General features: G+C 51.4%; 1 protein-coding gene across 1 annotated transcript; it reads left to right on the top strand.

The window, feature by feature from the left end:
* Positions 1-6,135: 6,135 nt before the first annotated feature.
* On the top strand, positions 6,136-7,554 carry LOC123124480 (aquaporin PIP2-6). The gene is made up of 3 exons (XM_044545094.1): positions 6,136-6,799; positions 6,885-7,025; positions 7,138-7,554. The coding sequence occupies exons 1-3, from the start codon at positions 6,191-6,193 to the stop codon at positions 7,246-7,248; spliced, it is 861 nt and encodes a 286-aa protein (XP_044401029.1). The 5' UTR covers positions 6,136-6,190; the 3' UTR covers positions 7,249-7,554.
* Positions 7,555-14,587: the final 7,033 nt, after the last annotated feature.

Below are 14,587 nucleotides of genomic sequence, written 5' to 3'. Positions count from 1 at the left end.
TTGTGGGGAACATGCATGGACTTGAATCGCAAGTTTGTTCAGGGAGATTGCCAAGTTTTGGTAAAATAAAGACAGTTTCTCTGTCTAGGACTGACTTCTTGCAATAGAAAGGGTAATACGGTACTTAACAGCGAAGTCCGAGTGTTTGAAACAGAAATGCATTTGTTTTTTTGGTCGTTGGATCTTCATCGAAGGCTTCTGCGTCGTCTTCTATATCTAGCCTCCTTACTCCTCAACCACCGACCGATCCACCACCTGCGGCTGCTGGTGCTCTTGCGCTGCCTCACCGCCCTGCTTTCCTCTCACTGTTGCGCTGCTGACACCCTTGATCACCCCTCTAAAGACTACCCGGTGATTAGATTTTGTCCGGTGAGCCATCTGTCAACATGCTTCCTCGCCTCTGCCCGTCGGCCAGGCCTCTTTCCTTCCCACGGGAAATTGATTTGAGAAAAAATTCAGATGACTTACATATAGCTCGTGTGTTTGAATATTTGTTGGATACAGGCATACAGCTCAAAGTTTGGATGCCAATGACATGCTTGGGCCTGCCTGAGACCAAGTTTGCCTCAATTTGGTACCGCTCGCGCAGCCCGCACTGAAACAGTGCTTTACCCCCAGATGTCCAGTCAACTGTTGCGTCTCAACGCATTTCAGGGAGAACCAGCTAGCTCTGGGTTCGAGTGGCATTTCATCCCTAACCACTCATCCGCTGCCCCCCCTCCCCCCCTCCCGCATCGCCCTGCTCGGGCGACTCGGGGGGCGAACCCTAGTTGCGCCGCCAGGCGTTCCTTCCTCCCTCTCCACCCTCCTCGCCGCCGCTTGAGGCAGTCGCCGGGTAAGCCCGGGGCGCTGCCAAGGATGGTAGCGACGGGGCTTCTGGTTGCCCTGCCTCCATGTGGGGGGCTTTGGATCTGGAGCAGCAGCTCCCTTGGCAAGGCTCCGCTGGTTTTGGGGCGAGCGGCGACACAAACGATGGTTCCGGTGTCTTGGCCGCGCGTGCGGCGAGATTCTGGTGGTCGAGGGCGGCGGTGGCTTCTGCGACGGTTGCCTATGCGCGAGATCTGGCGCCCCCTCCTTCCCTGTTCGGCGTGCGTGCCTTCCTGGTCGAGCCGTGCTACCCTGGGTCGCCGGCTCTCGGTCATGAGGTGCTACTGGTGGCGCGGATCTGCTCCTAGCGAAATCCCTGGTCGACCGTGGCCGGCCGCACCGACGGCAACACCCATGGGCGCCGTTCCCCTCCTTGGAGGCGTCGGTATGGGCTGATTCTCCCACTCCCCCTCCCCTAGGTCTCCCGAGCGAAAGTGCAAACTTTGTTGGGAGGTGGTGGCGCTCTCGGCGCCGTTCCCTTCTTGAAGGCACCGCTTTGGGAGCCTTGTGGTCAGGTGGCGCTTGTGGGTGGTGGGTGGCGGCGGCGGCGTGGCCCTCCTGTCCTAGCGTGAACTCCCCTCCTTCGGTGTTGGATGTGTGCAGCGGCGATGTTCTGCTCAAGGCGAGCCTCCGGCGTCTCATTAGGGATGCGCTGACCCTTCTCTATGTGGCCATCTTCCGGTGGCATCCATCCCATTTTGCGACGGTGTGGCGCTTCGACCCAGGCGAGGAGGTAGTGGCCTTCTTCGAAGATGGTGTTTTGGATGTGCCGTGCCGGGCCGTAGGTGCATGGCGACGGCATGCCCCACTGGTGCCGGCCCCTCTCTCCTTTGAGCCAGTGTGTTATTGTTCCTGGTGCAGCATCCTCGGAGGAGGACCTCGACGTCTTCGGCTTCACTCACAGTTGATACTCTTCAGTTGCCGTAGTGTGTGAGGAGTAATTTGGTGTTGTTCATCGTCTATGTATCTTACCGTCGTGTTGTTCTTTTCTTTTACCTTAGGGCGTATGCTTGTAATCCTGACCGGTTGATGGCTTTGTTAATTTAAAGTCGGGGTAGGCTCGAGCTCGGCTGATGCCTTTTTCTCTAAAAAGGTTTGGATGCCAACTAGAGCCGCTCCGGTGCAGCGTACGTGTGGAGCGATCCATAAGAAGTGACAAGCAATCAAAGGCCAACAGGAAGCGCACAAGAATCCGAGTCAGCCATCACGTTCATTCATGCACCTGCAATCAAACTGCTCCATTGGCGGGAACTGCACGAGAACCGGAGAAACCATGGGCTGGTCTGATCCAAGAAACCCTCCTCACGTCGCATCGCAGCCTTTCTCCGCCTCAGATTCTCCTTTTAAGTTCTCCTGGTCGGCGCATGCGTGCGTGCGTGCGTGCACCGGCCGAGGGTGGTCGCTTTTCCTAACTCTGTTTGTGGACGGAACTGCACCTCCGGCTCAGCGTGACAACACCAACTACAACCAAACCGATCCAGCACCAGCACCAGCTTTTCTTGTCTTTGTTAAATTGATCCGGGTGTTGTTAGCTCGTGTCCGGCCACAGGACGAGCCGAAATGACGCCGCTGGTGGGCCAGGGAGCAAGATGGATTCTTATGAATTTGGATCAGAGTCGGTGCTGGACGGCCCTCAAAAATTACTGGGCAATCATTCACATAACCTCCACCATGGAATTTATAAATGAAGCAAATGAGCTCGTTTTTTTAGCAAAAGCTTGGTCTCCAAGGGCCCAGATGCCACGTTATTCAGAGAGCATCCTACACTGGACCCCTAGTAAAAGAGAGATAACAAACCAGTCCCTGACTATCACATAGAGGCCCCCGAAAGGCAAATGAAGATTGTAGTTGGGTCCTTGACTGCTTCCGCATGAGCGTAACCTCGTCGTCATAGCACCACGCCATAGAGTTTGTACGCCAGGAAGAGGAAGATCGATCGGCCACCTTTAGCAAGAAAATCATATGGGCCGGCGGAGGCAGGTGGCTGCCGACCATCACAGTGGGTGTCGTAGCTCCTTTGCGAAATCCATCGATCATGAGCTCCTTCCCAATAAACAACAACCAGAGCTCCACCTTTCCTCTGCTACTTGCCCACCTTCGTGGCTATCTCAGAAGCAAAAAATAAGTTGTGTGTGTGTGTGTGGGGGGGGGGGGGGGGGGGGGGGGTCCTCCTAGAGATTCCTGAACCGGGTGAACTTATTGAAGGGAAGAGCCATTGAAGAATCCCTTCATATTTGGCTCTATCCCCCGGAGCACCTCAAAAAAGGGACTTGCAATCGTGAGGTATACATTTCACACTGATAAAAGAAAAAGGGAGACAACACTGGTGGACACACCCTCCTTCCCCCTCCACTCTGCTCGGCAGCACCAGTGGAGGAGAGAGGAAGAGGAGCAACCAAGAATAGCGACACCAGGCCGACCAACTATAGTAATGAGGAAGGGGGATCTCTATGCTACACTTAGATATCATATATTTCAATTATACTAGAATAGTTAAATATTGAGTAAATAGCATAAAACTACTACTTTACAGGCTAGGGTTTCAAAAAACTACCGGTTTTTAATTTTTCTCAGATAACTACCAACTCGGTGGTCGGCTGTTTCAAAAAACTCAAATTGCCGGGTGGTTGACATATAATCAGGTTTATGACAGGTGGGACCCGCTCCTAAACAAACAGCTGGTTTGACCATTTGTTGACCGTCAACTTACACGTTTGGCCCACATGTAAGCTGACTCTTCTTCCTTTTCTCTTTCTTTCTCTCCCTCTACTCCCCTGCTCTCCCGATAGATGCTGCCCGGAGCCGCACTCGCGCTCGACATCGACCTTGTCGGGATGGCCGAGTAACCCGACGCAGAGGGCATGAAGGCAGGGGCTGCCGGCGACGGGTGCTGCGGCCTGGCGACGACTGACACGGCCACAACGGCTCTGCAGCGCGCGACGCACGGGAAGGGCCGTCCCGAGGAGGCCGCCGTCGTGAAGGGGCGTGCCGGGGAGAAGCTCGTCGGCGACCGCGCGTGGAAGGACGAGGTCGACGAGGCTTGCCGGATCTCGCCGCCTCGAGGCCGCCGAGGCACGGCGTGGAGGTGGCGCAGGAGAGGCATGGCGAGGCGGCGGCCACGGGCGAGGCACGTCGGGGCGGCGGGACCCGACCGCTGCGGGATGCGGCTCGCCGGCCTCAGGTGGTGCACGTCGTGGATTCTACCGCCGCGGGCGCGGCTTGCCGGCCGGAGGAGACGGCGTTGCCTTGCCTCGGGGACCCGATTGCTTTTTCAGAAAACTCATAGGGACCTGATTGCTTTTTCAGAAAACTTGTAGGGACCCGATTGCTTTTTTACAAAACTTACGTGTAGGACCCACATGTAAGTTAACGGTCAAACAAACGGTTATCTTACATGTGGGCCTCAATTGTCATAATCGCGATCAACTGATAAAGACTCAGGGATTTGGGTTTTTTGAAATAGCCGACCACTCATCTGGTAGTTATTTCAGAAAAATTAAAAACCGGTAGTTTTTTGAAACCTTAGCCTGTAAAGTAGTAGCTTTATGCTATTTACTCTTAAATATTGGACCTAGATATCACAAAATTTGGTATCGCTAATGCTACGGGCAACGAGCGTTTATTTGATATTTGCAAAACCCTGGCGTTGCGTTGTTTCCATAAATTCTGACAACATAACAAGTGAATCAAAACCCTTCCTCCTTACTTTAGGAAGAAAATCCCGAGATTTGATTCACCAATCATCAAGAGTGTCTTCACAATTTGGGATAGAAACATCTCTAGTAACATGAATTGCCTCAAAGTAACGATGCTAAACTTGTCGTACATAAACACATTGCATCAAATTATAGTCGGTAGTATGCTAATGCTAGCAGGAGTATGTTTAGTCCAGCAAACCTCTCCTCATGCGCCATCGGATGTCCAAATGCAATATTGGAGTGCTAACCGAAGTAACATAATAACATCTCATAATAATAAGCGTGAATCTTGAGCTAACAGAACATCATAGAATATTATTATTAAAGTGTCATGATGGAAACCATAAAATGTAACAAGTCAACTGAAATGTATGATAATATATAGTTAAACTTATATGATTTACAATCACTTGTATCCCCCCCTCCCCCCCCCATCTCTTTGTTCTACAAAATGATAAGGTATTGGATATTCTAAAATAGAAACACCGCATTGCCACATCACTAGTCCATGAAATTTATGATGATAAACTTTGAAAACCTAGTGTGGAATATTTTAAAACCCACACACCATTAATCAAAGGTTGCAACGTGAACCCCAACATATTTTGCTAAATCCAACAGAGATTCTAGCAAACACATTGTGCACAACGCTCTTTGCTCTAGAGTTGTTTTGTTGTTTCAACTACGTGGTATTCTTAGTAGCGCGTAAGTAAATTAGCAAGGGTGTCTATGACGGCCTTATAGCGAAGGTGATAGTACATTCAACAGGAGTGACACAACGATACTTTTTAAATAGGTCAAGTCGTTTCGATGGAGCACGTGTAATGATTTTTAAACAAGTTATCTATCAACCCGTTGTGTAAGGATGGATTTTCTTGGTTGTTGGGCCGCAAAAGGCGAGAGCCAACTATGATCATTAGCTTTGTTTGAGTTTTGGGTTATCGATTTGATCATCAACATTCTGATTAAGTACCATGATATGTGGGTTCATCTTTTTATGATGACAATCAATGGGGAACTGAGGATATCCAATGGGTTTTAGGCGACAAGGGAAAGTAGATGATTGGTCATAAGTTCCGATAGTTGTATCAAATTTAACGTTTGGTTGGCGGCTACAAGAAATCCCCTAAAAAGAAAAAAAATGAGGCATCATGAGAAAACACAAAAATTTGGCGGCCAGAATCGTCCGAGATATGAAACTGAAGGGCTAAAAACGTTGCGAGTGGACTTAAAAGGATGCCTACCTGTAAATTCCTAATAAACAAATAAATATGATTATTCAGCGTAAATAAATGTTGGAAGTTGACTAGACGATGCCCCTCTAGATCTAGCTAAGGCCAGAACAGAATATTGAAGTATGAACACGCGTCAACGCCAGAAAAGGAAACACCCTCTATGTATACAGGCTAGGTCGCGTCAACTTTCCAAAATTAAGCATTTCAAAAGAAAAAATTTTCCAAAATCAAGGAAATGCACATACCAACTTAAACCTTCCTCTTGTCCCCAATAGGCTTAAACCCTTATAAATACCACAGGTCATAACCACAATAGACCACAACACAAACACAAGGTCAAGTAGCCTTACTTCCATCCTCGAGTTCCAAGAAAACCACAGATTAGGTTAAATGGGCAAAGAGGTCGACGTGGGTGCCCTCGAGGCCGGCGGCGCCCGGGACTACTCCGACCCTCCGCCGGCCCCGCTGGTGGACGTCGATGAGCTCGGCAAGTGGTCCCTGTACCGCGCGGTGATCGCCGAGTTCGTGGCCACGCTGCTCTTCCTCTACATCACGGTGTCCACCGTCATCGGGTACAAGCACCAGACGGACGCGTCGGCGTCGGGGCCCGACGCGGCGTGCGGTGGGGTGGGCATCCTCGGCATCGCGTGGGCGTTCGGGGGCATGATCTTCGTCCTCGTCTACTGCACCGCCGGCATCTCCGGCGGGCACATTAACCCGGCCGTGACGTTCGGCCTCTTCCTGGCGCGCAGGGTGTCCCTGGTGCGCGCGCTGCTCTACATGGCCGCGCAGTGCCTCGGCGCCGTCTGCGGCGTCGGGCTCGTCAAGGGGTTCCAGAGCGGGCTCTACGCGCGCCACGGCGGCGGCGCGAACGAGGTCGGCGCCGGGTACTCGGTCGGTGCGGGGCTCGCCGCGGAGATCGTCGGCACCTTCGTGCTCGTCTACACCGTCTTCTCCGCCACCGATTCCAAGCGCAACGCTCGTGACTCCCACGTCCCGGTACCGCACAAACCTGTCTCTGATGAACCCTTTCTTCTATCGCCTTGTCACACTCCTTTTGATAAATGTTGGTTGATGAATGAAGGTGTTGGCGCCGCTGCCAATCGGGTTCGCGGTGTTCATGGTGCACCTGGCCACCATCCCGATCACCGGGACGGGGATCAACCCGGCGAGGAGTCTCGGCGCCGCCGTCATATACAACGGCGACAAAGCCTGGAGCGATCAGGTAAATGCTTGGTGCCGACTGTAGGAAATTATGGAATCGGGCAAGAATTTTAGTGTCGATCGAACTTGCCTGAACTGACAAGTGCATGCATTGTGGTTCATCTGTGACGCAGTGGATCTTCTGGGTGGGGCCGTTCATCGGCGCGGCGATCGCAGCGCTCTACCACCAGACGATCCTCCGCGCAAGCGCCAGGGGCTATGGCTCCTTCCGGAGCAACGCCTAGCTAGCTCGCCAAGCCATCAGCACCAAAATTGGCATCTTTCTCCTTACTTTTTTCAGTCCACTGTGAAGTCTGCAGTGTGCCGGAGCAGCGAAAGTGAAGTGTCCTTGTGTGTCTGTGCGTCCGATTGAAGCAGTTGTAACTTGCCTGTGTACTTTTTGGTTCAGGGTAGCAGTCAATAAATTCAGATGGGAGAATCCAAGTGATTGGAAAAGACAAATTCACTTGTTTGATTGATTTTCCTTTTTTGAGAGAATGTCACGCTTTATTGATCAAGGATAATCAAGGCACTCACTCTTGTTTGATTGATTTTCTGGAGAATCCTGTCCCATTAGATCGTTTTGTGTTACACTGACTGTTTTGGGCCAAAAAAATGCTAAAATGAAAGTGCCAAAAAATAACAATTTAAAATCGGTTTTAAATTGGGGCGACGCTGGAGGCCGGCCGACCGGTCCAACTTTCGGTCAGTCACCTAGCATCCACCTGATTGATTGCCTCGGTGCAGCGAGATGATCGGTGGCCTGACAGCTTTCTGTGGCCATGCGCGTCCTCCATGACATACTTGACTAAATCCACCTACACTCGTCTTTGTGAGGGTTTGCCGACTTGCCCTTACGCCGCAGCCATCTGGAGGAGTCTTGCACCCCTCAAATGCAAGATCTTTGTTTGGCTGGCTTCCCAACATCGCTTGTGGACGGTGGATCGACGCACTCGTCATGGTTTGCAAGATCATACCTCCGCCTGCTATACTTGCTTACAGGACGAAGACACCGTGGACCACATCTTGGTGCAATGTGGCTACGCGCGTGCCACTTGGATGGGTTGTTTCGACATGTTACGCATTCAGATCTCTTGCCCCGTGAGTACGGACTCCTTTGTCGAATGGTGGATGTTGCAACATTTGGGTTTCGCGAAGGAAGACAAACGTGGGTTCGACACCCTGGTCATTTGCGCGGCATGGTCACTCTGGAAGCAAAGGAATGCCAGGGTGTTCAACGGAGCTGAGCAACAAGTGGACGCACAGGAGCTCATGAAGAAGATCCTTGAGGAACTTAGCGATTGGAAGATGGCGGTTCGGGGAGGTGGTAGCTTACAATGCTTTGTGAGAGATTAGTTTTGGGTTTATGTAGGAGTGGAGGCGGGTGTGTGTTCGTCTTCGGGTGCCTCACACTCGATAGACCTCTTGTAAATTGTGTTTGCTCTTTTCTATAAAAGTAAGGCACGTGCTTTGCATGCTCTCGAAAAAATTACGCCAGAAGTTGTCTGATTCGCTCTGCCTCCACGAATCCACAAGTGAGCTTCACCTTGGAGACGACCATACGCATGGAAAAATCCCCTCACCTTTGCCACACACGCGACTCTACCCCGTGCACGGCTCCAGCAAGGCCAAGAGCCGCCGGCCGCTCGCGCCCCAACCCTTCGCAGCGCTACCATATGCTACTCACTTAAGAACACCCCGCTGCTCGTCAATTTCGGTTGCAGCTGCGCCGTCGACCGGTCGTCGACCGGTTGCAACTCCGGCCTTCGACCCTCCATGGTTGCAGCACCTAGGTGCGCTACCCGCCACCCTCGTCGTTGACGCTCGCTGCACGGGTTTCTGTGAAACAACGACCACCGGTCATCGCCATCGAATGGTTTTAGCAAAAATCATTGTCAGTCGTAGAAAAAGCCGACAACGGTTGCAGCAAATTGTCGTTGTCGCCCTCACGGGTTGTAGCTAAACCGTTAATAGTTGCAACAGAAATCCTCGCTGACCATAGGAGAAGCCGGCGATGGTTGCAGCAAAATCTTCGCCGCCGTCGTGGTGGGCCGTAGCTAAGCCATGAATGGTTGTAGCAAAAATCCTCACGGGGCATAGAAAAAGCCGAGAATGGTTGCATCACCGGGCTCGTTCGGTTCCAGCACACTGTCTTTCGCAGCTGCGGTGAGCGTGCGACTGTCGGTGTCAAAACTGGCGGATCTCGGGTAGGGGGTCCCGAACCGTGCGTCTAAGGCGGATGGTAACAGGAGGCGGGGGACACAATGTTTACCCAGGTTCGGGCCCTCTCGATGGAGATAATACCCTACTTCCTGCTTGATTGATCTTGATGATATGAGTATTACAAGAGTTGATCTACCACGAGATCGTAGAGGCTAAACCCTAGAAGCTAGCCTATGATTATGATTGTTGTTGTCCTACGGACTAAAACCCTCCGGTTTATATAGACACCGGAGGGGCTAGGGTTACACAGAGTCGGTTACAAGGAGGAGATCTACATATCCGAATTGCCAAGCTTGCCTTCCACGCCAAGGAGAGTCCCACCCGGACACGGGACGAAGTCTTCAATCTTGTATCTTCATAGTCCAACAGTCCGGCCAAAGTATATAGTCCGGCTGTCCGAGGACCCCCTAATCCAGGACTCCCTCAGTAGCCCCTGAACCAGGCTTCAATGACGATGAGTCCGGCGCGCAGATTGTCTTCGGCATTGCAAGGCGGGTTCCTCCTCCGAATACTCCATGGAAGATTTTGAACACAAGGATCGTGTCCGGCTCTGCAAAACAAATTCCACATACCACCGTAGAGAGTATAATATTTCCACAAATCTAATCTGCTGACAACTTTTCATAACGTGACGTCCTGCCGTGGTCCGGTCATTACGAACCGTTTTTCCCAGCCTGCCACTGCACGTGTTGCGAGGCGGTTTTATTGGCACGTCTTGTCGAAGCAGAGATCGTGTTCCTCTTATCACGGGATTCTCATCAATACGGTATGGGTAACCCAATCGTGTCTGCTGGTATGACTCCTCGATTTCAGGCAAGTTCAAAACGGCCACACGGAGGATGCTCGATATTCGCCCTCTTTATAAACGGGCCAAGGCTTGTCCTTTTCTTCTCGCGCTCAATCGAATCCTTCCCCCACCTCGAGTTCCAACCCAAGGCTCAGGCTAAGCGCTTCGGACCTTCAATCATGTCCGGATCCAACCTTCAAGGCCGGTGGACGGCCTCCTCTGTCACAGAGGAGGACATCAAGAAGCTAAGAGAAGCCAGGTATCTGACCGCCGAAATCCCGCACAGGCTGCCTACTCAAGGGGAGGTCATCCCCACTCCCGAACCCAACGAGAGTGTTGTATTTGTTTCCCACTTCCTCCGAGGGTTAGGCTTTAGTCTTGATCCCTTTGTTAGAGGGCTTATGTTCTATTACGGGCTCGATTTCCATGATCTGGCTCCGGATTCCATCCTTCACATCTCGTCGTTCATCGTCGTGTGTGAGGCCTTCCTCCGCATCACCCCACACTTCGGCTTATGGCTCAAGACCTTCGATGTGAAGCCGAAGATGATCGATGGGCGACACGCAGAATGCGGAGGTGCCATAATAAGCAAAGGCGCCGATGCTCCATGGCCACAGGGTTCCTTCCCGGAGATGTCCGACTTATGGCAGCGGGAGTGGTTTTACATCACACCTCCCCGAAGTACTAAGTGGGTAGCTGCCCCCGCCTTCCGTACGGGCCCCCTGCCACAATTAGCGTCATGGGTCAACAAGGGGCTGGACTGGGGGCCAGTTAATGACGTGCCGACATTGCAGAGTCGCATCCGAGATCTCCTCGAGAGAGATGTCAGCCTTGTCAAGGTAATGCAAGTTATGCTAGTTCGTCGGGTCCTGCCATGTCAACGTCGACCTCTCCGTATGTGGGAGTTCAACCCGGAAGGACCGCGAACTATTTAGCAATTCTTTGGCGTGACGCTCGAAGGGATGTATGGATTGTTCTTCGGATCACGAATAAAGTGTCCGGACACCACCGAGGATGCGGGTCTGAACTGCAATCGTCCGGATACCCACGTAAGTAATTTTGCGGCCGAACACGCTGTTTTTTCATTTGTCCTAACATCACTCTAAAAAATCGCCCTTTGACCAGGACTGGATAAAAAAGGCGAAGATGATCAGGTGTTCGGCCCCCCTTCCCGAAGGCTCGCCGGATCCTGTACTAGCCAGGATGCTTGAGCTCGCAGCTTATCAAGCGCCATCAGGGGAAGATGAAGGGAGGAATAAAGAAGCCGAAAGCGGGCCTCATGCATTACTCATCCAAACCGGGGGAATTAGTGTCTCCGCGAAGGAGGATAATCGGGGAGAAGAATCTGAAATCCCTTCTCCCCAAGGAAGGAAAAGGACCGCCTCCGAAGACTTGGAAACAAGGTTTTCCAAACGAGGAAAGAAACCTTCGCCAGGGGGCCCTGCCCCGGAGGGCATCCTTACCGCACAGTGCCCACAAGGGGATCAGCCCTCCACCGAGCTGTAAGTGAACAAGAGTACTTTTGGTAAATGTATTCTGCTTCATCTCCGAGAACAATAAACGAGACGTATGTCTTGCAGTTCGGATCGTAGCCCTTCTCGACAGAGTTCGTCTTCGGGGGATCTTCTTCCCGAGATGATGGAGAGCGAAACACCTCCATGTGCCTCCCCGCCTCATGAGGCGGGCGACCCTGAGGTGTTGTCACGGAGGATTTCTCCTGATCCGTCAAGGCCGGAAGGTAACCCTTCGGCCACCCGAAGTCCGGAGTATTCGGCTCCTAAGGAGAGCAACAGAAAGAGTCCGGGACTGTCTGGTGCACGACCGGACGCACTGATGAATCTTCTGGAGCAAGCGGCTATCTCAGAGGCGCATCGTACTTTAATGGGTACGGTGGTTGAGAGGATTTCATCCGCCGAAAGTGGGTTGCATGAAGCTTTTATGAGCATACTGAGAGGCTTTGAGGTACGCAAAGTAATATATGTATTTTTTGACGGTACCGCACACGCTAGGTGTGCTCTATGCAGATAGTAGCCCCTGAGACTCTGGTTGCTGTCCAAAGGCGGCAAACAGAGGATCATAGTCCCAGGTAATGATCACGCTGCTTTCATGTGCAGGCGGCTGAGGGTCCGGTGGCTGGCCGGACTGGTGAGTTTGCCGAACTGAGGCGGCAACTTGATGTGGCAGATGCCGACATCGTGCTTGTAAACAAGCGGCTTGACGAGGCACATGGTATATATTCTCCAGTGGTCAACAAATGTTAAGAGAGGCATGATGCTAATATTTGTAATATGCTGTGACTGCAGATGGAGCTGCCGCCGTGGAGACCCTTCGGGCAGAACTTGCCCGAGCCAAGGAACAAGCCAGGAGAAGTGATGCGACCGCCCTGAAGGCGGCCGAAGAGTTAAGAGCCGAACAAGCTGCTCATCGCCAGAGCGAAGATAAAATAGCCAAGATGGCTGTTGAGCTCAAGGATGCCGCCGACCGATATTAGCTTCTTGAGAAGGAAAGCCAAGCGAATGCGGCAGACCTGAAGAAGGCCATGGTAGCAGCCAAGGAAACCCGCTCTAAAATCAGAGCAGCGAAGGAGGAGCTTCGTCAAGCCGGAGATATCACGACTGGGAAGCCCTTTTTGTTGCGGACGAAGTTTGGAGATCCGAAGTATGCCCCTCTGGATCAATTATGGAGTGTTGTAGATGCGTACGTGGACTTGGCAGCGAGTGCTGCTGATGCGACTGATTTTTTCAAAGATCAAAAAGATCATGAAGTGGAAAAGTTGTTCTGGTCGCAGTTCAGTGCTCCAACGCGTTCGCTGCTGTTAAATGAGCGAATGGACGAGTGGGCTGAGCTCCATAGGTTGTCCGGGCTTGCCATGAGGTCTGTCGTGGATCATCTTTGGCCGGAAGGGCCAAGGCCGAATAGTTATTTTGGCTTAGTGCAACGATTCCTTGGTGCTGTGCCGCATATCGACGCTATAAAGAGGTCGGCGTGCATAAAGGCTGCGCGGATGGCTCTTACCCGTGTTAAGACATACTGGGAAGAGATGGATGCCACCGCTATTGCAACCCGGGGTCCGGCCGTAGGCCAGGTCTCGGCCGAGCACTATTTTGAAGAAGTCCTAGAAGGCGCTCGTTCAATAAAGGCTTAGTGCTCGAAGAGTATCATGTTCGAGTGACATGTATCCCAATTGTAAAAACAATGCTATTTGGATTATAAAGGCTGTGTTTATACTTTTGCTTGAAAGTATTATGATGCCTCTTGTGCAGCCGTTTATGTATGTATGTATGTATATATATATATATATATATATATATATATATATATATATATATATATATATATATTTGGATTATAAAGTTTGCAGTCGTCGGCTTCAGCCCCCACGCATATAATGCGGGGGTGTTCGGAAAAGCGTGTATTCACACTTGATCCAACATCTTGGTCCATTAAGGAGGTGATAGCGCGGCGAACAAGGCAATCGGACTATATTGCTTTAACACTTTCACTTAGCCATAGGAGTTTGACAGTGGGGCTACTATATAGCCCCTGGTACTTCCGAGCTTATCCGAATACGGTGCGCGTACGTACATGACCGGGAAACCGGTCCTTCGTTAATGCGGAGGAATCACGAAGATTCCGCTGAGTCCTCGAGTGGTTGACCAGTCTCGCGCTTTATCATGACAGTCAGTTTTCGGCTTTCTCTACTGAGGTGCTCATCCAGATGAACCAGGGCACAATCGTAGTAGTTCTCCTGGTGCCACCTTAGCCGATAGAGCGGAACGTAAGGTAGCAAAACACGGGAGCCGGGCAAAACCAACATTTGACCAAAGACATGATTCGGAGCTGATGCATATAAGGCCAAACTCGCGACGCCGAACACTCCCTAAGGTGTTCGGTATTTACAACATATACTGGGCTGAGTAACGCCCTTGATAATGAACCCTGAATTTCCAGGTACGTGCATTAGTCTGACGTGGCAAAATGCCAATAACGCCAGCATCCCTCACGGTTGTGTTAAGTATCCGAGGGGTTTCAAGCAACAAGAGACAGTAAGAAAGGTTTACACATGGTCTTAATCTAAAAAGAAACCTTTGAACGGGGCCCTGCTGCACGTCTGCGCCTGTGTCTCCGTTGTGCCGTATCCTGGAAGGGTGTAGCACGATTATCACCTGTAAAAGAGAAAAACTTAGGCGAAAGTCTTCGTGCTAAAAATTGATTATTCTTAATAAACCATTAAAATTCAATCTAAATAAGGTCGAGCCGAACTGTAGCCCTTTTTACATGCGGGAAGCCCCTAGCACCACTTATGGGGGTATATCCCTCGACCCAATCTTCAGGTTTATCTGAGCTGTTACAGCCAGCGGTGCGCCGGACTCGTCTAGCCGTGTCTGCGGTCTTGACGACCAATCATTTATTCTGGTTGGAGAGGTCTATCAGTGTTTGGCTGTTAAAGCCGCTGCACGCTCTTCCGCACGTAAGGGACGCTCAGTGTTTCCGCTAACCATGATGACGCCACGTGGGTTGGGCATCTTAAGCTTAAGATAAGTGTAATGCGGTACTGCATTAAAACGAGCGAA

This window comes from Triticum aestivum, chromosome 5D (genome assembly GCF_018294505.1).
Source record: "Triticum aestivum cultivar Chinese Spring chromosome 5D, IWGSC CS RefSeq v2.1, whole genome shotgun sequence".
In the NCBI taxonomy this organism is placed as follows: domain Eukaryota; kingdom Viridiplantae; phylum Streptophyta; class Magnoliopsida; order Poales; family Poaceae; genus Triticum; species Triticum aestivum.
The sequence above is the reverse complement of the archived record's forward strand: the minus strand, read 5'-3'. Positions and strand labels throughout refer to the sequence as shown.

Bases quoted from the DNA above. Each gene is read 5' to 3' on its own strand.
- LOC123124480 (XM_044545094.1), top strand. From the start codon at position 6,191: ATGGGCAAAGAGGTCGACGTGGGTGCCCTCGAGGCCGGCGGCGCCCGG. The intron at 6,800-6,884 runs GTACCGCACAAA...TGATGAATGAAG, and splicing joins CTCGTGACTCCCACGTCCCG to GTGTTGGCGCCGCTGCCAAT. The intron at 7,026-7,137 runs GTAAATGCTTGG...TCTGTGACGCAG, and splicing joins ACAAAGCCTGGAGCGATCAG to TGGATCTTCTGGGTGGGGCC.